The sequence below is a fragment of the Herpailurus yagouaroundi genome, unplaced genomic scaffold (assembly GCF_014898765.1).
Source record: "Herpailurus yagouaroundi ecotype Mexico unplaced genomic scaffold, PumYag 202, whole genome shotgun sequence".
NCBI classification, from domain to species: domain Eukaryota; kingdom Metazoa; phylum Chordata; class Mammalia; order Carnivora; family Felidae; genus Herpailurus; species Herpailurus yagouaroundi.
This window is the reverse complement of record NW_024412433.1, coordinates 2,078,354-2,104,330: the sequence shown is the minus strand read 5'-3', so window position 1 is coordinate 2,104,330 and position 25,977 is coordinate 2,078,354. Positions and strand designations below refer to the sequence as shown.

Here is a 25,977-nt window from a genome sequence, read left to right as displayed (position 1 = left end):
GAGCTTGAGAATAATACATTTTCCCCCGATGAAACAGAAGGTAATCATATTTTGATTTATGAAAACCACCTTATGGATTTTGTGAGAGATGAAATCAGCCCTGAAAACGGGAGAAAACTAGATTTCAAAGCAAAAAGCCGCAAAGCACCCTTGATCACTGCTTAAGGCCACATAAACCCGCTCCTCCGCTCCAGACGTGGCCTGTGCCGGGGCCAGCTCCCATGTGACGGGCTGGTGCTCAGGGGACATCCCTCTGCGCGCGGGCGTTGTCACGGACTTTCCTGCCGCGGTGCGCCAGCCTCTCCGGCTGTTAGCACGAACGAGGCTCTCTTGTGGCCTCTGTCAACCACGTGGGCTCTGCGAAAGGGCTCCTCACGTGAACATGAAAAACAGCACAGATGCTACGGACCTGCCTAGCAGTCAGTGAAACACCGGGTAGAAATCCAGCGGGTGCACACGGACAAGTTAGACCGCGGTGCCAGTGAGGTGGCTCCTTTTGTGGCCAAAATACACAGGAGAAGAGTAATGGCCAGGCACCAGCCTCTGTCATGCAAAGACCGGCCCCACTCTGTCTGGGTGATCGTCCCGGCATTTGCCGCTGGACTGCGCCAGCTGTCGCGAGCCCGCTCCCTGCTTGGCGAGTCTCTGCCCACAGCCTCCCCCGCCTCTCAGGGTGAAGACCCGGTACCGCGCCGGCCTACGGGTGGTTGCCCGGCCACTGGGGCCCCAGACAGGAGGCCCGGTCGCCCGCACCCCTGCACTTACCCGTACCAGTAGCGCGGGTCGCTGGAGATGCAGTGGTTCAGGTTCCGGTGGGCCAGCGCCTTCTTTTTATTGAGGACAAACTCCTGAAGCTTCATCTTCACTTCTGTGCTGGCCACGGCACCTGGCGCGGGAGAAAGCACAGACAGGTGACCGGGGGTGGTGGCCCAGCGGCGCGGACGCGCAGCTCTGTGCTGGGGAGGGAGCAGCGGCTCAGAGCCCGGCCTGCGAGCCGAAATCAAGACGCTGCTGGTGCCAGGAAGGCTTCTCAGAGGAAGGGGAAGGACAGGAGAAGGGTTAAGAAGGGCTCTTCCTCCCACGAACATTTCGCAGAACCGCGCCCCATCGACCACGGAGAAGTAACCAGCAGACGGATTCACTGTCACCTAACACGGATCGGCCGCCGGGGGCACTTTCGGACCCTCACGTGAAAGCATGTGGTGAACGGGCGCGGGCAGCACACGGCTCCGTCCCCGCTACGGCACACGCGGCCGAGCCCCGGAGGTTGTGTGCACGCACCGCCACCAGCGGACGGGAGCAGGTGCGCCGTGACGCGCGTGTCCGCGGCGGCCTCGCGCCCGAGGGAAGGCGGCTTTCTGCTCCTGGGCCGCTTCCCCGGGGCCCGTGTGGGCAGCCTGCATGAGGGCAGTGCCTGCGCCTCGCGGGGTTCTCGGGGGCTGGCTGTTCACAGCCCCGGGGACAGAAAGCTGCATATGGGAGAGACAGACGTGCGCACACAGATCCAAGTCCAAAGCCACCCCCCTGACGCAAGACCTGCCCAGTCCCATCCGTTCTCAGCGCCCCGTGCAGCACCGCCTGCCTTCCCCTTGCAAGTGGCGTCAGTGCTTCCCGTTATTGTCGAGAATCCCAGCGGTGCTTTTTTTTAATAGTAATGTTTATTTACTCATTTACTTGAGGGGGGGAGAGAGGGAGGGGGAGTGGGCAGAGGGAGAGAGCGAATTTTAAGCAGGCTCCACGCTCGGCCCGGAGCCGACCCGGGGCTCCATCTGAGACGCCGTGAGGTCTTGACCCGAGCTGACATCAAGACTCAGACGCTTAACCTACCGAACCGCCCAGGAGCCCCTCAAAGCACCTTCTAGTTGCTTCCCAAAATGCCTCCGTACACTGACCACCACGAGCCAACCGTGGCCATGCACCAGAGGCAGGCACCTTGTACCTCCGGGAACACTCGGGATCACCACGTGACCCTGGTCTGCATCAGTACTCGGGATCACCACGTGGCCCAGTCTCTCTGCCAGTACTCAGGACCACCATGTGACCCTGTCTCTTCTATTAGTACTCGGGGTCACCCTCTGACCATGCCCTTATCAGTATTCGGGATCACCACGTGACCCCATCTCTCTCAGTACTTGGGATCACCACGCGACTTACGGGTGTGCACGCACGCGCATGTGCCTCCAGTTCCTGGCACCGAGCTCCTAAAACCCTTGTAAACTCCTAAGTGGTAAGAACACTAGGGCCATCTCTTGTTCTGATGCAGTGACCCTGGCTGGACTCTCGGAAGGCTCCTGGAGGGGCTGGTCACCAAAAGACCAAGCCGTGATTAGAAGCTTGGAATCCTCAGCCCCGTTGGATTGGGCGGAGAGGGGCTGGAAACAGAGTTAATGATTGCTCACCAGGAAGCCTCCATACAAAGTCCCAGTATGGGGTGCAGAGGGTGTCCACACTGGGAAGCACATGCACGTACTGAGAGGGCGACGCGCCCCAGCTCCACGGGGACAGAGACTCCCGCGCCCGCGACCTGCCCGTACCTCGTCCTGCGCACTGCTTCTCCTGGCTGCTCCTCTCTGTCCTCTGCCACGTCCTCTACTAAACCGAGGAGTGTCAGGAGCCTCCCCCTGGGTGCTGTGAGCCGGCCGGCAAGTTCAACAAGCAAGGAGGGGGCTGTGGGAACCTCTGAGGACCTACAGCGGCTGGTCAGACGCTCGCGTGACAGTCTGGATCGGCAACCGGCGTCTGCCGGGGGGACTTGTGGGACCGAGCCCTCAGCTGAGCAGTGTCCAAACAGACGGGCTGCAGGACAGCCGGGGGTGACGGAGCGCTGCGTCGTGGGCAATCCCAGCAGCGTCGCGTTCCGGGTCCGCGTGGGTCTACGTAAAGGGCAAACGCAGGAGGAAAGAACTGGGTTCCTCCCAACAGCGGAGGGAAATACTGGTTGTTTCCCAAATTTGATATTCAAACGCTTGTTTGCACGTAATCTGCTCTGGTTTCCCCATTTCCCGGAAGCTTTGAAATTGATCTTCCTTTTGCTGGTTTGGTAAATAATAAGTTTTATTTTATCCTTGTTTCCCCGGTGTTGGGCTTTCATTCATTCATGTGCTTGCTGTTGCTATGTGTTCACGGTTCTTTCTGATGCGTGTGAAATGGATTTTGGTGTATGTGACTCTCTAGGTATTTTGACAGGTTGCTCGTGAATTGTTAGCATCATCAGAGAAACCATCTTTCTTCCCACGGTTATCATCCGCACACTGAATTCTGTCCAGCTGTACGTAAGTCTGCCGTGCTCCAGGGCAGTGTCCCCTGCAGTTAGGTCACAGTGGGCCTTGCGTGTGTCGTGGATGACAGTCAGACAGCACAGACCCCTGGGAACAGGGTCCAAATTAGATCATCCAGGGAAACACAGGTTCACCAAACCGACCCCAAACCACCTTCAGAAGCTCCCGTCACGACACATGGACTTGTGTCTTGGGCCTTCCCAGGCTCTGGGGACATGGCCCCAGGGGCATGTGAGAAGAGAAGCCTGCCAGAGCTCTCTACGTGCCGGGTGCCAGCCAGCGGGCACGGTGTCCCGGCGACACTCGTGAGGAGGGCACGGGGGACGACTAACGCTAACAGGCCGGGCCGTGGGGGGTGACCAAAGGCACAAAGTCACACCTGCTTCCGGGCAGCGCGGCTCAGTCCCCCGAAACGTAGCCAGTGTCAGAGGGAACACAGATTCTGAACGTGCAGAGCCCATGTTTCCTGCCTGCAAGTGGACGTGTCAGAAGATCGCACGTGCAGACACAGAGACCTGCCTACAACGTGCCCGGACATGCAGTCACGTGGCGTTCATGACAGCGCAGGGGCACCAGGAGGGTGGCAGAACATACGCCAAGGGCTAACCGCGACCGTACACGGCGGGCCTGGCAGCCAGGAGTGAGACGAAAGACAGGGGACACAGAGGGTCGCTGACGAAGGGGAAACGCGAATTGGCCAATAAATGTGCGAGATACGCGCAACCTGCGGAGATGAAAGAAACCACAGTGAAACGAGGAGTTTGGTTGTTCCCTCTCGGGCTGCTGGCCGCGCAGGGAGGATCAGACTTCCTGCTGAGGAGGAGCGGGAGGAGGGGGAGCAGGAAGACCCGGACGGAGGAAGAGCAGATGGCCTCCTGGTCCTGCAAAACTGCTTCTGGAAGAGTGGACCACGCAAAATGGCAGACAAGCAGCGGACACTCTCGGTGGGCTGTTCCCGAAAGTTTCCCAGCAAACCCAAACTGTGCGTTAGCTCGCCGGATCTTCCCCAGAACCACCGGCCCGGTGGCTCCACTTGCCCTCCACGGGGTGGGGGGATGCTTATGACTCCCCTGAGGGCCCTCTGGGGACAAGCTGGCCCCGAGGACCAGGTTTAGGCGGCTTCTGACTCTCCCTGCTTCGGCCACAGCCCTGGCTGATGTCTCAGGCTCCAGAACTCAAAGGAGGGCAAAGAACAAACGCCCCACCGCGGCAGGGAGTGCACGCGACAAATCCCAGCGACAGGCAGGCACAGCGGGACGTGGCGAAGGACAGCGGCCCCTCCTGGAGGAGACCCTGGCCCTGTTGCTGGCCAGGGCTGTGGCACCTGCCAGCCACCGGCAGGGCCTTGTGCCCTGAGCTGCCCGCTGTGTCCTCACGGCAGGACATACGTCTGCGGGACTGACATGGGGTCCCTCGGCCAGCTCGGGCCGGGACAGGGCACCTTACCAGGCTCTCGTGGAACCAAATCAGGACCAGCCACCTCCCTGAGCTCAGGAAGGTTCCGACATAAATACACCACACGAATGCCGCAGCACCTCCTGGGCACGTCCGGCCGAGTCCACCTTCCAAGAGGGGGCAGACGGTGACCTGGTCAGAAGGGTGGACCCTCCCTGGCCCTTCCCAGGCCACCTGTGGCTGGAGGCTGACACACCGGGCCCTTCCTCACAGGGGCGGTGGGCACGACTCACACCCATACACACGCGGGACCCACGGCAGACGCCGGGCCACAGAGGGACCGTCTTCTCTTCTTGGCACTTTACGTGAAGGCGATTCCAAATGGAGCTGTCATCCTTCCAGTCATTGACCCATCTCTCAACAGATTCTGCCACCTTGACTTCTTATCTGCAGGTTGTTTGTCCTGGTCACGTATGTTGAAATCTTTGCATTCTAACTGTGTCCTCGATTCCAATCCAACATGCATCGCAAAACGCTTCTTTTGACACTTATAAAATACTTGAGTAAAATTTTTTCTTCTCTCTTTTTTTAACTTTAATTTCAATTTTAGTTTGCGTAGTGTCATGTTAGTTTCATGTGTACAATATAGCGATTCCACACTTCCATACGTTACTCTGTGCTCCTCCGGCTTCCTCTTCTTTATTTACTTACTTATCTATCTATTTAGTTTGAGAGAGAGAGAGACAGAGAGAGACAGAGTGAGTGAGCACAGGTAGGGAGAGGGGCAGAGGAAGAGAGAATCTTAAGAGAGAATCTTAATCCAACCTCAGTGCAGAGCCGGATGCGGAGCTCGATCCCACAACCCTGGGATCACGATTTGAGCCGAAGTCAAGAGTCAGGTGCTCGACTGACTGAGCCACCCAGGCGCCCCTAGATTCGTCCACTTTAAACCAAAATTATAGAGTCAATAAAACACATTCGATAAACAAATACCAAATGTCTTTCATTTTTACTTAAAAAAAAGTATTCCCCTTGGTTATCACGCATCCATCTGACAGGGTTTCCAGAGACCTAATTATGCGCTAGGGTCTGATCCGGCCATGGGGATAAAGATGTAAATAAAATACAAGAGATGAAGTCCCCTCCCCACAGGGAAGGGGATCTAAGGACCAGGCACCCGTGGGCGCAGGCAGAGGAGAAGGTGCCTCTGGACACGGCCCGTCGCAGGTTTTCCGTGTGGCCTCTGCCTGGGATTGGCTCCTTCTTCTCACGCCCCGCTGGGCTCTGAGGAAGCTCCCCTTCGCACGTGGGATAGAGAATCACCTTCTGGACCAGGCGCTGGGTCTTTTAACTCCAGCCTCTTCAGCCACTCTTTTTTTTTTCCTTTTTAAAATAAAGTGAATGACTTTGCCTCAAACGATGGCACGTTTTCCCCACCCGGGCTGTGCTTGTAAATAACAGCGAAAAGAAGCGTAGCTGTATTCGTCCCAGACTGCCCAGAGAACAAAGACTTGCCTTCGATTGATTCTCCCTTTGAATTTGTGTTAAAAGACGGTATGTCTTAGATTCTTAAATGTAGTTAATCTAAGTAAAAGTTCCCTGACGAAAGATCATCTGTTCATGCTGAAGGAGACGAAACCTGCCACAAGTTCCAAGAATACACTGCTCCTTAGAGCTAACAGCATTGACTGCTATCAATAAGCAAAAGAAAACTGCAGAATTATTTAAATTCAAAGTACAGTAGATGTTTATCAATGTAACAAAACTTTAATTAAATATTCAATAGGAAATTCCCTTTTAAAAAAACCCCAAGAAACTAAACAGATGCCTTGCCCTGCATTTTCAAATGCTGACAAACGGGAGACGCCCCAGGCCATTTGCATTTCCCCACAAACGCCCTTTAAGCTGGTGGGAACAAGGCTCTCCTTCATAGGTGCAGGGCTGCCCCCAGTGGCGCGGGGCACAGGGGCCTGCCAGGCCTGCCTTCTCACAAGACCACACTCAGGGCTGCAAAGCCTACACAAGCGAGCCAAATACCCACACTGTACACAGTTTATTATTAATAATAAAACCTGACCACCCAAATCCACAAATTGAAAACCACCAGGGCTGCTGTGAGTGACGAGCGAGGAGGAGGGAAGCAGAGAACATTCCAACGCTCCAGTTGTGGATGTCGGGGGGGGGGGGATTTAGGAGGTAGAGAAGAAATTGTTTTTGACTTGTAAACAGATCTAAAATGTTTTCCGAAGGCAAATCTTTTCGCATTTTGTGAGGCTTAAGATGTTATTTTTATTGGAAGCTTCTGGTAAACTACTAGGAACCAATTGAGCTGCTTTTTAGCAAATCTGAAAACCTGGATTTGTTGGTTCGTTGTGGCATACATCAACTAGCTGATGCTTAGTTTTAACGTCCATCCTTTGATGAACAACAATTACCCTCCTCGAAAGCAAAACATAAGTCGGATGTACCACTGAGGCCAAAGCAAAGCCTGAGAGAGGAGAAAGGACCAGGCCCCAAGGCAGAGGCCGCTGTGTGCGTGCGGCCCCACCAAGCACACCTGGGCCCCCAGGAGAAGGGCTCCTATATGCGCCAGGTGCTGTCATGTACAGGGCGGCTCTCCAGCATAGAAGGCGGCCCCCAACGACAGGCCATGGAGCCCCTACGACAGATCCCTAACACACAGCAAGCGGACTCACCTAGACTCACGGCCCAACCCCAGCTGCAATGAGAATCATCCAGGGAGTTCTAGAAATGTCAGCGCTGATGCCCACCCTCCCCTCCAGACCAGTGCATCAGGACATCTGGGGCATTTTCCTGACCTCACATGCCACACCACTCAAAGGTGGTCATGCCCTGGCCACACCTCAGCCAGGAGGGACCCTGGACACAAAGGAGTCCACACACACAATACAGGCAGTGGTTGGGCTGGTGCGGAGGTGGGAACGGAGGACGGTGTCATTGAGCCAGCGGGCTGGGCAGTGACCCGTGAGCATGGCCGCCTCGCCTGCCCCATCAGCCCACCGCAGATACGAGTCTGCCCTCAAAGACCAAGGGTATATGTTGCCAACCCAAATCTGCAATTTATCTTCTCCTGACGGCTTCCTGTCCTCATGCCCGGAGTCTCCATCATGGGCCATCGCGGACCCCATAAGCCATCGTCTTACCCGAATGGTGTGATGTAATGAGGTGTACCATTCAGCTTTAGGAATTACCTTAAAATACTGGTACAAAAATCAGATCTCACATGTAGTAAAAACTCTTCTGACATGCTTTCTACATCGAAACTCAACCAGACCATTATAATAAAAACACATTAAAGTATATGATTTCAGAAGCAAAATACGCCGTTAGTAACTAATGATCATAAAAGTTGTTACTTTTATGTATAAAACCAGTTACTAAGAACTTAAAAATAGTTAAGTGGAGAGACAAACTGAACACAAAAGTGATACACTAGCTGCGTATTCTAGGAAAAAACCAACAGCGTTTTGGAAAGAGAATATTTATAAAAATGTATATAGAACACAGGTGGGAACGTGTCCTGAACCCAGTGTAGAGAAGACAGATCAGGCCGCCGGAGCAGCGGGAGCCTGTGCTGTTTAAAAGGCGCCATCGGGCGCCTGGGTGGCGCAGTCGGTTAAGCATCAGACTTCAGCCAGGTCACGAGGTCCGTGAGTTCGAGCCCCACGTCAGGCTCTGGGCTGATGGCTCGGAGCCTGGAGCCTGTTTCCGATTCTGTGTCTCCCTCTCTCTCTGCCCCTCCCCCGTTCATGCTCTGTCTCTCTCTGTCCCAAAAATAAATAAACGTTAAAAAAAAAAAAAAGGCGCCATGAGGCAGAGCAGACAGAGCAGAGCACAGGACAGCATGTGGGACACACCACACCAAGGGAGAGCTCTGTGCGGGGATGTCAAGGGAACTACCCAAGTCGAGGAAAAGGGCGACAACCCACCACAAAAATGAGAAAGACACTTGAACAGGCACTTCTCCCAGGAAAGGAATATACCCCTCTGACAGGAGACATGAAAATGCACCGAGTCTCACCGGTGATCAGACTGTGAGGCTGAAGCCACAGGGGCGACCGCTCGCAGCCAGACTCAGAGTGCTGATGGCAACCAGGGTTGGTGGGGAAGCAGACACGGGAGCTGCCCTACAAGGCTGGAGGAGGCCAGGCCTCACGCAGGAAAGGGGGGGGGCACGTGCATACCTCGCATTTACCTGTCCGCACCAGGAAACGTGCCCGGGGACATACGTGCCAGCACTGTCTCTAACAGTGTGGGTCAGCAAACACCCAGATACCTACCAACCACAGGCTGGATGAATGTGGTGGGACGCCTGTGAGTGGGGCACAGGCAGCAGCCTGAATCAGTGATCTCCCGCCACACAGGACAGCAAGGACGGACTCCACGAGTGTGACGGTGAGTGACAGAAGCAAAACACGAAATCCTGCGTATTCATGAAGCCACTGACATCAACTTCAAAAGCAGGCAAACCTGCCCTCCGTGTTAGGTGCCAGGGAGGAGTTACTCTGTGGAGGAGGGAGGGGCCCGGATGTGGTTCCCGTCCTGATCCAGATGCTTTGCTGGGAGGTGAGCCTGGGAACAGGGTGTGTGCCTTTTGTATGTATATCGCACCCCAGGACAAAAGATCCTTAAATAATTTCAAATAAGAGACTTCACAAGAATCTTTTAATGCGTCTTGTGCTGTCGTGCGTAGGTAGATTAAAGTCCACACGATGGACTGTTACGATGGTTTGTCTGGATGACTGACCATTTTCAGTAGCTGAAGACACTAGTTTTGTGAGGTTTATGTGTGTTCCTGAAGTGTGTGAAGACTAGTATTTTTACTCACGAGCACTGGAAGAGTCAATCACCCTAGAATCACCACACCAAAACCCGATACAGGAGACAAATGCACACCTTGACTACATCATCACCAGGGAGCAAACAGGCTCGACTCGGCACGGATGTCTCAGGCGGACACAAACTGAGCCTGCGAATATGTCACCCGCCGACTCTGCCTTCTAGGTCCCGGGCGCGTCACTGGAAGCAAGTTGCCCAAAGAAAGGGGCACGGACGCACGTGAGGGTTGTGCCCCTTCAGCCACAGTCCCGTGTGTGGGACCCACGAGGCTTCCCAAACACGGGTCCCTCACCGCGCCCGCCGGACGTGCTTTCCGCCCTCCGTCTGGCAGGCAGCAGGGGGCCGTGGCTCCTCCCCAAGGGACACGAGGGAAGTCCCCCTAATCTCCCAAAGGGGACCAGCACATGGAATCACCCCCTGGCTAGGATCGAGCCTGGGCCCCTCCTAGGAGGCAACCCCGGTCCTCTGACACGCAAGCACAGGGGCGAACGTTAGGGCCCTGAGATCACGTGTCGGCACCCGCGTCCCCGCTCGGCCCCCGGTGTAGCCCACAAGCCAGGCCTGGCTCTGAGGCGCTCCCACAATGCCTGTAAGAGGAAAGAACTTTGAAACATTTAGGACGGAACCGAACTCACAGGGGAGAGCCGCTCCCCACCTGCCCAGTGCGCTTCAGGACGCTCTCGGCGACCCGGACGGGGTGCTGCGGCAAGGACACGGACGACACCGGCTCCTGCTTGGGCCGCTGCCGCCAGGCCCGGGAGCACAGCAGCCACGGGAAGAGCCATGTCGGGGAGGCCCCGGAGCCCGCCGGCGTCCCCCCCACCCCCCTCCGTACACTCACTCTCTTTGCCTTTCTCCTTGTTCTTGAGCTGCTGCAGCTTCTGCTCCCGGTGCTGCTTCTCCAGCTCCTGCTCCTGGCGGTGCCTCTCCAGCTTCCGCTGGTGCTCCAGAAGCTCCTGCTGGTGCTTCATGGCCAGCAGCTCCTGCTGTTGCTGCGAGCAGGGAAGGAGGAGACAAAGACGGTCAGAGCCTCGCTCCCAGACGGGACAAGACACACACACACACACACACACACACACACACACACACACCCCCGAAGACCGGCCAAGGGCCACAGGTCTCCGCACCGTGTCTCCCAGAGCCAGGCTGTCCTCTGCACGGCCAGCACCCCTAACCGGGGGGGAATTGGCTCGGCCCGGTCCACACAGCAAGCGTGGCTGCTGGAAGCCCCGGATGCCGGCTGACTTTCTACGTGTTAGAAATTATGAAAATAAACGCCCCTGAGCTGCCGGGAGGAAAGAGGAGGCTTGGGTGATGTCGCAAGCCGGGAACGGTGCTTTGAGAATGGCACGGCGGAGGGCGACGCGGAACGGCCCCCCTGGCGGACCACTGGCACCTCCTCGAGTCAGGTGCGCGTCCGCCCAGACCCCGGCCGGCAGGTCCCGGGCTAGCCCGAGCCCCAGAGACACGTCCGTGCCAGGCCTGTGCGACTAGCGCTCGGCGGCCTGCTCCCAACACCCGGGCTGGACACGCTCCGACGGCCCTCAGAGCCCAACACGCGGGCCAACCGTGCGCCCCCGTCGCTGGAGATCCACCCGGCGAGGAGGCAGAATGAGGCAGCGATCCATGAGAAACACAGATGGGCCGGAACAAGCCTCACGAGTGTGCAGGTGCCGACGGGCTCGTGGGGAAAGGGTGTGAGGTGGTGGCGGGGGACGCCCCGGGACACGGCGGCAAAGCCCAGGGTTGCGTCCGCGCTAGGCCTGAATCGCTTCGAGTACGCGCCCTCTTTTCTTGTCATCGTCCGTCCTCTTTCTGTGGCCCCTCCCGGGCGGGTGGCCATCCTGCTCTGGTGTGGGACAGGGGTGGGGGCAGCCCCGGAACTTTCTAGCAAGGAAATCTGGCCCAAGTGTCCACATCTGAGCCATCAAATGTCTTTCCCACAGAGGCCGCAGGGAATGGGGAGCAGTGCCACCACTAGGACCCTCGACTGGCTTCCCGGGCCCCGTTCCCACCATGCCGTCGCCAGAGTAGGGAAATCACCCGGTTTCTGTCACCAACTAGAGCACATAGATTAAGAAATCAAGAGAACGGGACTTCAGGTCGCTTAGAGCCCTTCTCTATAAAGACGCGAGATGTCACCCGTCACGGCTGGGACTCTTCCGAGGTGCAAATCACGTTGTAGCAAAAACGTTAAAGAAGAAGAACAGCAGTTACAGACATTCGTGAAACGGAAGTCCACACTCCCTCTCTGAGCAAAGCCTGCAGCCCAGGAGGGGGAGCGCCGTGCCGGCCGATGACGAGGACGCTCCGCAGAGCTTCGGAAGCGGCTGGCAACAGCGCACGAGGACAGGGACCAACCACCGGCGGGTATGTGGGGAACGTGCATGCAGACGGAGGTGCAGGATGCCAGGCCCGTGTGCACGGCCCAAGGGGCAAGGTGCCGGGCCACACCTTCCCACACGGCTGGCCCCGTGCCAGCCTCCATGAGACACACCCCATGGTGGCCCTGCCCGGGGAGGCTGCCTGACGGCAGAGCCCCACGGGACTGAGCCAGGGCGCGGCTCGCCAGAGGGTCACACACACACACACACACACACACACACACACACACACAGCCTCCAGCGATCAGGTGGCATTTCTCACTGCAGGGGACCCACAGCCCTGGTCCACAGTGGCCAGCTCCTACCTTCCACAGTGGGGAAGGGGACCCTTTTGCAGCCAGGGGCACCGGAGTGGACCAGCAGAGGGAGGTGTGAGGTGTGGCTAGGCCTCGAACCGGGAGGGCGGAGGAGGGGCGGGGCGTCCAGACCCCACAGGGCGCACACCTCCCTGCTGCTCCTGGGACTCACGCAGGCCCGGTGTGAGGCGGAAGGGAACTGACGCGGCAGCTGTGAGAGGAGGGCCACGCGGAAGGGGCCACGAGGAAGGGGCCCCGCTCGGTGCCCACCGGTGGGGCCCACGGCCACTGACGGGCACTTTGCAGAGCCTCCCTGTGGAAAAAGTTACATTCCAACCATCTTCCGTGGAGACAGCGAAACTATCAGAAATAAGCACCTTCCCAGCCCTTGCTGCCAGGGGACTTCTGGGGGGCGGGGGGAGAGGGCACCAGCTGGGCAGTCAGGGGACAGTGCGGAGCACAGATGCCCGGCCTCGGACCCGATCCCCCGCCCCCCTCCACGCTCCTCCACACGCCCCAGGAAGGTCTTTCCGCCGGTGTAGCGCCTGCTGACCCATTTGGATTCGGATGCGGATTCGAGAACCTGCGCGAGGGCCGCACAGCTGCGGGCACAGGTGAACACCCTCCCCGGGCTGCAGCCGTGCGCCTCCCGTGTGTCCGCAAGTAAGCAGCCCGCAGCCCGGGGGGCGTCCTGGTGCCGCTCAGGCCGGGAAACCAGCACGGTGGTCTGGTGAACGACAGATCTTAGAATCTAGGGGGCCCCCTCTCCGGGTATCACCCCCGCCCTCAAGCTGCCCTCGTACAGCCCTGGGTTCCCTTTCAACTGCTCCGTGTTCATTTGATGCGTAAATGAGGAAGGGGCAGAAAGTCACTTAATATGGTCTCAAAATATTTACTTTGCAGCCAGAACCCAGAAGGAGAGCGAGATCTTTCAACTGTCGTTACAAAAAACGGAAACAGCCGCACACGGTGGTGATTAAAATTCACAGGGAGACCAAACCCCCAGGAAGCAACACTGCCCTGGGGTTTTCAGGAGGAGCCATTAACAGACACGCGCTGGGTTCCCTACAAATGCTGCCCCCCCCCCCCCCGCAACACTGCAGGGTCTCGGTCCCGCTTGCGTCCCGTCTACAGGTGTTCATTCTGTGTCCCGGGTCAGGCGGAAGGCAGTGACCCGTGTGCCAAGGCCCCTCCAAAAAAGGCGCCGAGAACAAACCAGGCTGGGACACTCCCCACCCACCCCCCAGTGTCACCACACAGTTCAGGCTTGCCTCCGGAGTTTTGGACGGAGTGACCCTCTGTGCTCCCAGCTTCTGGAAAATGCGGACGTGGACAAGGTGCGGAACACCTGCTTCACTTTCCCGAGCTGGCTCGCAGCTCCGCGCAGACGGGGCTGCCCGTGCCGTGCGGCCACTCTGTGCCTGCCCGCGGTCAGGCCCTGACGGGAGGCTGCGAGCCGTCCCTCCCTGGGGAACAACAACGGTGCAGGAGGAAGGCAGCTTATGGCTATGAAAAATAGGACTTGGAAAAATGCCGAGTTTTATGTCACGTAAAATCCACACACGTATTTGCCACTGGTACCTCACCAACACACGTTAAGGTCAGACTATGGGCGGAGGAGAAGTGTGGAGAAGGTGGGGGCTTTTTCTGTTTTTTGCTTGTTTTGTAGATTGAAACTCTTCTGAGCAATTTAAAGATATCTACTACCTAATTTTTCTAAGGGAAAAACCCCGATAATAACAGATACCATTACTCCAACCAGAGTTTAACACCGAATTTACGCGTGAGCCAACACCGAGTGTGGGGTAAGATACTGGATCTCTAGGGTTCAGTTTTCCTCCACTCTGATTTTGGAGTTTAATTACCAACGTTGAAGTGGAAACCCAGGCGCCAGGCTGAAGGACAGAAGTGGGCCAGGCACTCAAGCACCATCCCTGCCGAGGGGCCAGCACTCCCCGGGCCCCAACGAGCGAGCTCCCGACGCGCTCAGAGTGCCTATCTCCGGGCCAGGTCACACGCTGCAGCAGCCAGGCTCGATGGAACCACATCATACCCCCTCTTGTCATTAACATGGGGACTGCTCACAGTGCGGGTCAAACCCCAATCTCTCGGGCCCCGGGTTCTGCAAAATACTTAATGCCGAGGCCGCGCCGTCTAAGCAGCCAAGTTCCCTGGGGCCTGAAGTGCCCTGTGCCACAGGTGCTTCCCAGAGAAGGTGGGGCAGGTCCGGGCTTTCCACACATAGGCGAGACCCAGGGGCCACTCGTGCACCAGCGTGGGCCACAGTCTCCAGGACCACAGCTTACCCAGGACCCCCCCACACACCAGGACCCCCAGAGGGGCTGGGGGCCCCAAGAACGAACAGTGGGCTTCTTTTTGAGGTCAAGGATAGCCTCCTGATTAAAAAAAATTTTTTTAATGTTTATTTATTTTTGAGAGAGACAGAGACAGAATGCGAGTGGGTTAGGGGCAGAGAGAGAGGGACACACAGAAGCAGAAGCAGGCTCCAGGCTCTGAGCTGTCAGCACAGAGCTCGGCGCGGGGCTCGAACTCTCGAGCTGTGAGATCAGGACCTGAGCTGAAGTCGGATGCTCAACCGACTGAGCCCCCCAGGCGCCCCTAGCCTCCTGATTTTAAACGTACTGTAGACTCAGGCAGCAAATGTGAAAATTAAAACAGTAAGGAAACTGCTCCAACCCTCCCTCTCAGAAGACACGGACTGGATGTCCCGGGAGTCCTTCAGGCCAATCACACGGCAAAATCCTGGCTTCAAACAAAAACCAACCAACCAGCCAACCAACCAGGAGCATCCTCCCATCTCCCTGAGGCTAACTGGCCTCAACAGAAATATTCTTAAGTTGGACTTTTATTAGCCACTAAGGGTCCAACGTGCTTTGTGCAAGGCGGCCCCCATCAGTATGCCAGGCCCGCGGCGAAGGGTTGGGGGGGGACATGCGGGGACCCGCCAGCCAGCCTCAGCCCCGTGTCTGCTCCCGGGGCTCTTTTCACGGCGCTCAGCACGACCCCGAGCACAGGTGACAGTTGCCTCCCCTTCTGGTTCTCTTCCTCCTTTGCCGGTGGCCCAGGCTGGTGATGTGCCCCAAACACAGGACAACCAGGCCAGCAGGAGAGGAAGGAAGAGGGACCAGGTTCCACGCACGGACGGCTGGTGCCCGGGGCCGGGACTCAGGTGGGCACGTCCACACCGAGCACACGAGGCTGGCCTGGGCCTGGTGTTCGCCCTGAGCGAGTCCCTTGGAACTTCCTCAGGGACAGATACTTTCAAAACGAAGGGGACAGGGAGGGTGCAGGCCCGGGGGCGCCTCTCCCCAGTGCCCCCCGCAGGAAGCCTGCCTGTCCCCACGGCCTGGTACCTGCCAGCACTTAACAGGAGGACGGACAGACGGACACGAGTACTGCCTTTGCCACCTACTTCCCAGTATAACTTAGAACAGGCTAAACTGAAAATAAAACACAGACCTTAAATGCTTCTTCAACACTGTAAAAGCCTGGTGTGCTCAGTGCCACAGAAGGGCCCAGTATGAAAAGCCAGGCTGCAAGGCCCAGGCCCATTTCCATCTAGAACCAGAACTGGGCCCGGTATGAAATGCCAGACCGCAAGGCCGTTTCCATGTGGAAGCAGGGCCGGGCCCGGGGCATGTTGTGTCGACTCTTCGAGATGCTCCGGGGCCTTCTCAGTCATCATCCCTGGGCGTTTCCTGGGGCGAGCACAGGGCAGGCCCCGTGACCCTCACCCGCAGAACGCAACGTGTGACCGAGAGCAAGAGAAAGAGTGTGTCCCCTCCTACCTCGGGGTCTGGGGGCTGACCTCCAGGAACACATCCTGTTCGGCCGTGGGTCTGAGCGAGCATCTGGGGCCAAAGTGTCGTTCCCCACGGCGTCCTCACAAAATGGGGCCATTTCCAGCTTTAGCTCACTGGGTTTCCCGGTTCCAATCAAAAGGGCGTGTTCCGTAAGTTCAAAACCATTCTTCCCTCTTGCTTCGTGGCACAACCAGCAGTGGTCAAAAGCACCCACGAGGGTACCACCGCCCTCCAGTACCACGAGGAGGGTCTGCCTCAGACACCCGGCGCTGGGGCGCAGCGGGCCCCCCAGAGACTGCGCACCCAGGCCGAGGGGAGCAGGGGGCGGTGAGGGCAGGGCCAGTCGAGCCCGGCGGCCCGCACCCCTTCTGCCCTCGCCCATCACGTCTCTGTTGCTGGAACTCTGGGCTCTTCGTCAAGGCTTGACCTCAGAAGCTGCCTCACGGTGAGGCCTACGTCTTACCCCACCGGAGGCGACCCTGGCTCCTTCCTGTCCAGGGCTTCTGCCCGAGACACTTCCCGTGAGGGCTCTGGGCCGTGTAGAGGTCAGACTGTGTCTGCCCCCCGGCCCCTTGGCTGCTGCAGGCCCACCATCCTGGGCAGGAGAGCGAGCCTGGGGGAGTCGCGGACCAGATCACGTTGAGGAGCGAGAGCCCGGACAGGGGAGGGGGGAGGGTGCACACAAGCCTCTTGGGCACAGTGAGGGAGCCTCTTTTCTCTGTAGGACAGAAACTCCTACAGCTGCCTCCGGGAGTGCACAGCAGGTTCCGCCCCTCTACAAACCCAGGTAGCTACACTCTAGAAGGCACGATCACACAGGGGCTGCTGTGTAAAGCGCGATGGTCTCACGTGCCACAAACGCCCGGCAGCAAAGGAAAAGCAGGGGCGTCGCCGGGAGCCCTGGGAGCAGCAGGTCAGGCAAGGCCGTCCGTTTGCCCGTAATGACCACCTAGAAGCTACAGCGGCCGCCTCACAAGCGGTTCCTTCCGTAAACACGCTACCCAGGTGCAGACAGGTGCGGGGATGACGCAGGACTTTGGCCGGCAGGCAGGCAGGGTGAGCTTTCCTAGGAACCCGCCTACAACAACCCGGAGTGTCCTACTGGCTCATTAGCGGCTGCCTCAGGTGACCTGGAAGCCCGGCCTGGGGCAGCCACCGGGACAGGTAATAATGAGAGTAAACATCAGGGCTGGGCTGCGAGGGCCATAAAGCCAGGCTTCCTTTCCATCTTATCCCTCTGCCTGCAAGGCGAGGACTCACACTGTCAGCTGAATGGCTCTAGAACTCTCTCCTACCCGTGCAAACAGCACAGATCACACCGACAGATTTTACATCTCCACGCGCGCGCGCACGCGCGCGCACACACACACACACACACACACACACACACACAGAGTTCAGCCTTGCTAGGAAAAAAGCACATGCGTGGGGATAATTTTTATTTTTCACCTGCTAGACTTTTTTTCCTGGCCTTTGAGGCCAGGAAGCGAGAAGCCTCTGCACCTTTGCAGGGAGCACAGGTATCCCCTGCTTCTGAAAAGTTTGCATTATGTCACTCGGCTTTTGCGAAAGACCTCCGTTAGGGCCCGTTTTCAAAGAAACGTGAAGAAGATTTTCACTTTCTTGAAACAAGGAGAAGGGAGCAGATACGTGAAAAGCATTGGTTCTTTTGCAAGTCGGTCCAGGGGCAGCACACACACCTGGGGCGGCAGGAGGGGCTCCGCCGAGCCCTGCCCGGGAACCTCCCTCTGTCTCCCCGCCCCACCGCCAGAGCTCTGAACCGTGTCTGTGAGCATCTGGGCTTGATCTCGATTGATTTTGTGCATCCGCTAGCAACACGTGTCCTAAGTATCAGAAAAGCCTAAGAGGCGATTTTCTCGATGTGGACGCACTCCAAAAGGTTTTCATATAAATTAGTGGTGATTCTTCTTTGCGTTATGCCACTTTGGCTCACGAAAGTCTTCATAATATAGGTATGTACTGGGGACCAGCGTACTCCAGGTATGTGCTGGGGGGGGGCAATCCTACACTGGGGGCCTCCCCACACCTGCCCCTGCTGATACTCACTAGACCCTCTAAACACACAGGTTTATATGCTCCCTCTTCATACCCTTCCCAGAGGCATTAGGGCCAAAATGCAAGAGGGAAGCTTCCAGAAGCATGGAGTGCCACTAGCAGCTACCACAAGCTGGCCCTGGGTTCCCTTGAACTGACATCACTTGGAAAGGAGAAAAATGACCCCAGCCTGGATAGAGGGGTCCCCAGCCAAAACCTCCTTCAGTCCGTTAACCAGGCACTCCTCGGGGATGTGGGGATCCCCCGCAGTGGCAGTCTGTTAGGGGTCTGGTCCAGTTTGCTGCCCCAGTTCGGTCTGTCTTTCTTATCGGAAACACAACAGAATGACCGGTGGTTAAACCGGAAGTCAGCAACTTCTGGGTTCATATTTAACTCTCGGTTTACCTACCAAGATCAGTCCCCAAAGGTGCGTACTCTTAGAAAAGCCCAAGGACGGACCGTGGCTCAGTCTCCGGAACGCTTGCAAACGTTAGCAAACCGAACAGAGTTCATCTTATTTTTTCCCACCCTAACAGTATTATCCGGCATGCGGTACAGAACGTTCTTGCAAGTACACGGCGGGCTTGACTTTTATCCACTCGAGTACTTATGTACACACATGTTAAGTCAGCAACGTGACGAAGACACCACGGTCTGAGTTTGGGGGACCCCCAGTGCCAGTGTGGGGCTGGCCACGGGAAGAGACAGTGGCAGTGGTGGTCCGCACTTGTGCCCAGGTGTGAGCACATCAGGGGTGCAGATGCAGGGGTCTGGACACAGCCACGTGGCAGCGACCTCGCCTGCCGGACCGCCCTGCCTATTTTAGCTAGTTTGCTAGCAGCACACAACTCTGAGCGCCCGGGCCCTTGAACTCTACCGTTAAACCCACGCGGAGAATAGCTGCTCCGGACAAACACTGCATGACGTTATCACAGGAGGTACCAGGAGAGTCCGGTTCACGGAGCAGAAGGGTGGCCCCCGGGCTAGGGGAGGGCACGGGGAGTCAGTGTTTCGTGGGGACAGCGTTTCTGTGTGGGGAGATGAGAACGTCCTGGGAATGGGTGGTGCTCACGGTCGCACGACCACGTGATTGTGCTTAAGGCCACTGAGTGGCAAAACAAACACAGATAAAACTGTAAATTTTGTGCTCTTGTGTATCTTCCCGAAATACGAAATACAAAAGTGAGTCGGGTTTAGTGGTCCCTCTAAGAGTTCAACGGAGGGCTACACGTGACTCGGCAAGCCCGACCCCAGGTACCCACCCCGAGAGGTGAGCGCAGATGCTCAAACAGCTACGCCAGGCACGGCCACCGAAGAGGCAGAAACAGCCCAAGTGTAGATCAGCTGATGAACAGACAAAACACAAGGGAATATCGCGGAGCCTGAAAAAGGAAGGAAGCCCTAACACAGCTGCACCGTGGATGAGACCTGAGAGTCTTACGCTGAGTGAAGGGGCCACGTAGCGCGTGACGACCCGTACGCGGCATATCCCGAGCGGGCGAACTCTGACGGACAGAAAGCAGATCGGTCTGCCGGGGCTGTGGCCAGGGGAGACGGGGAGTGCCTGCTTCAGGGCTTCTTTTTGGGGTGACAAAAATATTTTGGAACTAGATCGTGGCCAAGGTTGTACGGTATTGTAAATGTATAAATTATACACTTTAAAATGGCCAATGAGTGCTCGCTTCGGCAGCACATATACTAAAATGGCCAACGATAACCTAGGATATGTGAATTTTACCACCATGAAAAAATGAATGAGGAAGAAACTAAGTATTTTCTATTAAAGCAAAGGAAAAAAGCGGGGCGCCTCAGTGGCTCAGTCGGTTAAGTGCCCGACTTCGGCTCAGGTCATGATCTCACGGCTCGGGAGTTCGAGCCCCATGTTGGGCTCTGTGCCGCCAGCTCGGAGCCTGGAGCCTGCTTCCAATTCTGTGTCTCCCTCTCTCAGCCCCTCCCCCGCTCATGCTTTGTCTCTGTCTCTCAAAATTAATAAATATTAAAAAAGTTAAAAAAAAAAAAATAAAGACAAGGAAAACCGCGAACAGACACTCGCCACGGGGAGGTGTCCCTCTCCCCGCTGGCTCTGCCAGGTGAGCGCGTGGCCGCTGCCTGCCCCGCCCTCAGACGTGCTCATGGCCGCTCAGCAGAAGTGGGGCGGTTACCGCAGACGCAGCACAGGAAGGCTGGGTGACCCCAGGCAGAGCCTCGGTTCTGGATCGCGGGCCCCATCCTGCCTGACACCCTGAACTGGCAGAGGCGGTGGAAAAGCCCCTCTGTAATGGAGATGACCAAGATCCTCATTAGGAAACTATAAAATAGCTCAAAAGACGATTTAATCCAACAACAGAAGGCCAGGGTCTCTCCACACAGGATCCAGGGAAGACCTCTGCCCTCAGAGCGCCCGCCACCTGCTCACGGAGCCAGCCAGTGGGGGTGCCTGACTCAACAGCACAGGGCAAGTGGTGACATGGCCCGGAGACGGAGCCCCAGAGCAATCCTGAAGGAGACAGCGGCATGGAGGAGGAGGGTCCCGCCTTCCCTGCTGCTCCCGCAAGCCACGAGCCCAGGACCCCCACCGTGTGCTGCCATGGAGTGGGTCAGGTCGCTACGTGATCACGGAAGTTTTAGTCAATGCAGCTCAAGAAAAAAAGGAAAAGACAAGTATTATTTGCGGACGATGTTATCGTCTACCGGGAGCACATGAGATAACCCATTACACATTTACTAGGACTAACGAGAAAATTGAACGCACTTCGGGAAATCCAGAGCTTTTCTACGCACTGACGGTAAGTAGCCAGGCAGTAAATAAAGGGAAGCAACACACTCCGTTCTGATAACACAATCTATAAAATACCCCCAATAAATACAGAACCTGTAAGCCTTGCATGAGAAAAACAAAACAAGGCTTTCCGCCAGGACAGAAGAAGCCTCACATCATCAGAGGGTGACGTGCACTCCTGGGTTAGGAATTCAACGCTGGGGACTTACTACAAGACGTCCTGCTAATTTACTGGCCCGCTGCACCTTCAAAGCAGGTCTCCAGGGGAGACCCCGTGAGAAAAGGCGCTGAATCCACGTGCAGAACAAACGTGTGGACCAGGAGGGTGGCGGATGGCACCACGCAAGGCTCCCGGTGAGAGCTGTGTCGGGTCGGCACGGGGCGGGGGGGGGGGGCCGGAGGCGGTCTGCCAAACAAACACGTGCTTGTCATAGGGGAGAGGCGCCAGTTCAATGGTTCAGAGAAACGCCTGGTTCACGAAGAAGGACAGCCAAATGACAACAGATGAGGGACACTGAAACAACGCCCTTAATTTACGAAGGGTACCATACGCCAAAAAGAAAGCACGGCAATACGAAAACAGCAAAGGACAATTAGTACGGAACAACGAAACGAGTTAATAAACATATAGCAATACGGTTACCCCCCATCGAGGAAGCAGACAGGATGTGAGACAGAATGGAAACGTACCGTGAACAAGTACAGCCCAGTGCATCACGCTGCCGGGGGGTCCATCGTGCCCGCCCCCCCGCCGGGAGGCAGAGTCACTGTGTGGCCCGGCCTCCCCGTGGGTGGGAGAGAGGCTGGGCAGGAGTGAGGGTGCCAGCAAGCACCCAGCACGGGCACCACCCTCCAGGACGGGCCAGTAAATGCTCCCTGTCCTGGTTCACGCTGCTTTAATATTTTGCCGATCGAAAAATCGTGTGGGTGTGGGTGCGAAAGACCCAGACAGACAGACGGACCCACATTCACTCAGGACTGGAACAGGTTTGGGAGGAAGAACTCGGCAACAGGTAACGAGAAGTAGAGACAGGTACTTACCTTGGGTCGGCAACAGCATTTCTGTTCTGTCTAGACGGAGGCATGAGGCATGCACAAGGATGTGAAAACAGGAGAGGCTGGAAATGACCTGCACGTCCAAGTCTTCAACTGTTTTGGGGTATTTAAATTCATTATGGCTCATTGTAATACCACAATAAACCATTACGATCATGTTTCTCAGGTAGGTGCCACGATAAAGAGAATGGTGACAGCACAGTAAATGGAAAACGCGAGCCAGAGCGTGATCCCAATCCCGTGAAACTACAGACACGCACACAACTTACAGAAGATGACAGGGACACGCTTCAGATGGGACAGCTTTCCCAGCTCGCAGCGCTGGAGTAACGTTTTCCTCTTTGTAATCTCCAGTTAATCGATAATTAACATCAGCGACTTACACGCTCAGAGAGACTTTTTACGTGGAAACATTCCCTGTGAAAACGGCGGCGTCCGCACGCGAACACAGGCCCCCGCTTCTCTCCCACACGTGGGCACAGGGGCCCCGGGGCGCAGGCCTTCCTCTCCCTCCCAGGGACGCTTGGGCCCCGGGGCCAGTCGACGGCTGCTCCTGGGGCACAGAGGGTTGTCCGCTCGGTGGGCCACACAGGAGGGTCTACGGGGACGTGTCCCCAACACAGCAGACGGTGACCGCCACGGGGGAACCGAGACGGTGGCCCCGGTACCAGTGTCAACCCCGCCCCATTCATGCTCACAGCGTTTCCATCAGTGAGGCTGAAGGCCAGGCTCCCGATACAAAAAAGCGTCTGTGCAAAACATGGGGAAAAAATATGTTTATAAAAATACCACTGCCCATGGATGGCGGTGAAGGGACCCACGCCGAATATGGAACCACGGCCAACACAGGGAGGCCCACAGCCCTGTCCGCTTCTCCTCTTCTCGGTGCTCCTGACTCAGGGAGCTCGGCGCCCTCTGAACGGGGCAGGGTCTCCTGGAGAAGATCATGGCATTTCTGGCCCCTATTCATTGCATGCCCCCAACATCCATTCCCTGGGGTAGATTTCCAGGTGAATCCTCACTTTGGCCTCAAGACTTGCCCTGGCCAGCAGGCAACGGCATCTTGGACTCCGGCAGAGGCTTAAAACACGCCGTCTTCTTGTGAGCTCGGAACGCTGAGACCAGCAAATGAGCCGCTAACGTCCTGCCAACCGCCAGGCCACAGAGTGAGGCCATTCCAGGTCAGCCGGCCACCAGCCGGCCAGAGCCGGTCACAGAAGCATGAGAGCAAGCCCACACCTGCAGCACCCCCCCAACGCCGCTCTGCAAACTGAACAGAGGCTGTGCCAAACGCTGGATTTGGGTGGTTTGCTACGGGGCGAAAGCAAAGACACCCCGCGACACGGTCTCTGCAGCCTCTCTGAAATGGCGGCCGTCGCCCCTCGAGCACGAAGGGCCTCGCGCCGGCTTAGACGATGCAACCGTTGTCCTTTCTGCATAAAATGAGTATTTCCATCGTCGGTCCTGAGCTAAAGATGTGCCCAATTCAGACCGCAGACACCTTCAGACGTGGAAATCGTGTGCCCGCTTTGTTAACACTTAAAACCAGGGCCGGGCTCCGTGAGCGTGATCACCAGCGGTCGCCCACAGTGAGAACTCACACGCGTCCACGCTGCAGGACGGGATCTGAATCGGGGCCACGGAAACGAGGCCAACAACGGGAAGGGCGGAAGAGCCAGGAGCTGAGCCCAAGGGCACGTGGTCACTGTGCGGTGTGTATGCAGCCACAGACACAAGAACGGAGACCCGGGATGGTTCTCGAATCAGAGCGTGGCCTGAGTGCTTGGAGGCGCCCGCGGTGGCAGCGTCTGTCTGCACGTGCTGAGGGACGGAGGGCGAGAGAGCCACGTCATTTCCGCAAGGGGGACCTCACCACGTGGGATCTTCAATGGAAGGACAGAGCTGGCCGGGGAGAGATGGGGAGCACACCTGACCAGAACCAACCTGAGGCCTGGGAATCCCAGCGGCAGGCGGGGCCGGCCGGCCAGCTCTGCTGGGTAGCGCGATGCTACTTTTCAACTTGAGGCATCGGAAACGTGTGTTTCTCGGACAAAATTTTTACAAATTAAAGTAACGCAACTAACCCCCAAAGCGGCAGATCTAGACAATGGTCTTTCCATCACATATGCGACCCCGGCTGACGAAATGGTTAAGAATCTTCCAACGGGGCGCCTGGGGGGCTCAGTCGGTTGACCGTCTGACTTCCGCTCAGGTCATGATCTCACAATCCGTGAGTTCGAGCCCCTTGTCGGGCTCTGTTTCGACAGCTCGGAGCCTGGAGCCTGCTTTGGATTCCGTCTCTCTCTCTCGCTGCCCCTCCCCTGCTTGTGCTCTGTCTCTCTCCCTCTCAAAAATAAAAAAAAATATTAAAAATAAAAAAAAAAAAAAAAAAAAAAGAATCTTCCGGGCGTACACACTGGCCCCACGGAAGCTCGCTCTCTCCTCTGCCTCGGTTATGCCGCTCACCTGGGACCCTCTTCCGGAGAGAACTCGCTGTTCGGGACAGAAGGAGGGGACACAGGACACGGAACCTGAATCAGCCACAACCGGCAAGAAATCGCATCGAGTACAAAGTGCTACGCTGGCGGCCGAAACCTCGTGAAAGACCTCATTTACCCAAAGTTAGTGATTTAAGTTACATTTTAAACATCATTCCCTTTTTAATTATAAAAGCCTATTCAAATGCACTGATGATTTAATGACACTAATTAGATGGTGTGTTGAAGAAATCTGTCTGACAAACTTCACTGCCGAATGTCACCAACAATATGAAGGCTCATGAAGAGAGTTTAAATCATCCAAATAAAAGCCAACTGATGTAATGATTCAATTACAGAGGTTAAACAGCTTTTATGATCTCTAAAAAAATAAAACACATGATTAAAATGCAGAGAACATATAAACTTGAGATTCTCCCTGTGCTTTTGAGAACCGGGCCCAGAGCCACATTTGTGAGAGCCACGTTCGGGGTGGGGGGGGGGGGCGGCAGGTATGTGAAAGCCACATCTGTGGGGGGCCACATCTATGGGGGGGGACGACATCTGTGAGAGCCAAGTCTGTGGGGGTCACATATTTGGGGGGGCTCACATTTGTGAAAGCCCCATCTGTGAGGGGGCACATTTATGAGAGCCACATGTATGAAGGCCACATCTATGAGGGGACCACATTTGAACTGCCATGTCTGCGGAGGCCATGTCTGTGAGAGCCACATTTGTGGGGTGGCACATTAGTGAGAACCACATCTGTGGCGGCCACATCTATGGAGGGGGCCCACATTTGTGACAGCCACGCCCATGGGGGCCATGTCTGTGAGAGCCACAGGGAGGCCCACATCTGTGAGAGCCACATCTGTGGGGGAGCACATCTGTGAGAACCGCATTTGGGGGAGCCACGTCTATTTGCGAGAGCTATGTCTGTAGGGGGGCACATCTATGGAGGGGGCCTACGTGTGTGACAGCCACATCTGTAGGGGCCATATCTGTGGGGGACCCACATCTATGAGAGCCGTGTCTTTGGGGGCCACATCTATATGGGGGACATTTACGAGAGCCGCGCCTATAAAAGCCATATCTGTGGGGAGACCACATCTGAACTGCCATGTCTGTGGAGGCCGTGTCTGTGAGAGCCACATCTGTGGGGGCCACATCTATGGGGAGGCACATGTGTGACAGACACACCTGACATTTGTGGAGGCCACATCTGTGGGGGGGGTCCCACATCTATGAGAGCCACGTCTATGGGGGGTCGTGTCTGTGAGAGCCATGTCTGTGGGGCTCCCGGCACCTCTTAGAGCATCTGGCCCTGTGTGTGAGGGGAGTTCTTAGGGGCACACCTGGCATGTGGAGCAGCCTGATGGCCAGGGGTCCCCGCACAGACTATGTGGCACCGGGGGTAGGGGGGGTGGGGGGGGTGGTCAGCACAGATTATGTGGCACTGGGGGGGAGGTCCCCGGGACGGGTGGGGGGGGCCCCCCCCCCCCGGCCCCGCCGACGCGGGGGGGGGCGGGGGGGGTCCCGCGCAGGCTCTGTGGTAGCTGCTCTGGAGCTCGCG

General features: G+C 56.8%; 1 protein-coding gene across 5 annotated transcripts in view; it reads right to left on the bottom strand.

Moving 5' to 3' along the window:
• The window catches only part of HDAC4 (histone deacetylase 4), a 255,760-nt gene that overhangs the window by 80,992 nt on the left and 148,791 nt on the right, over positions 1-25,977 (bottom strand). For all 5 annotated transcript variants that reach the window (XM_040450477.1, XM_040450473.1, XM_040450474.1 and 2 more), the window contains 2 exons: positions 10,375-10,525; positions 766-886 (listed from right to left, as the gene is read on the bottom strand). In XM_040450477.1, coding sequence (XP_040306411.1) covers positions 766-886; positions 10,375-10,525 — 272 coding nt within the window. The remainder of the gene's footprint in view (positions 1-765; positions 887-10,374; positions 10,526-25,977) is intronic.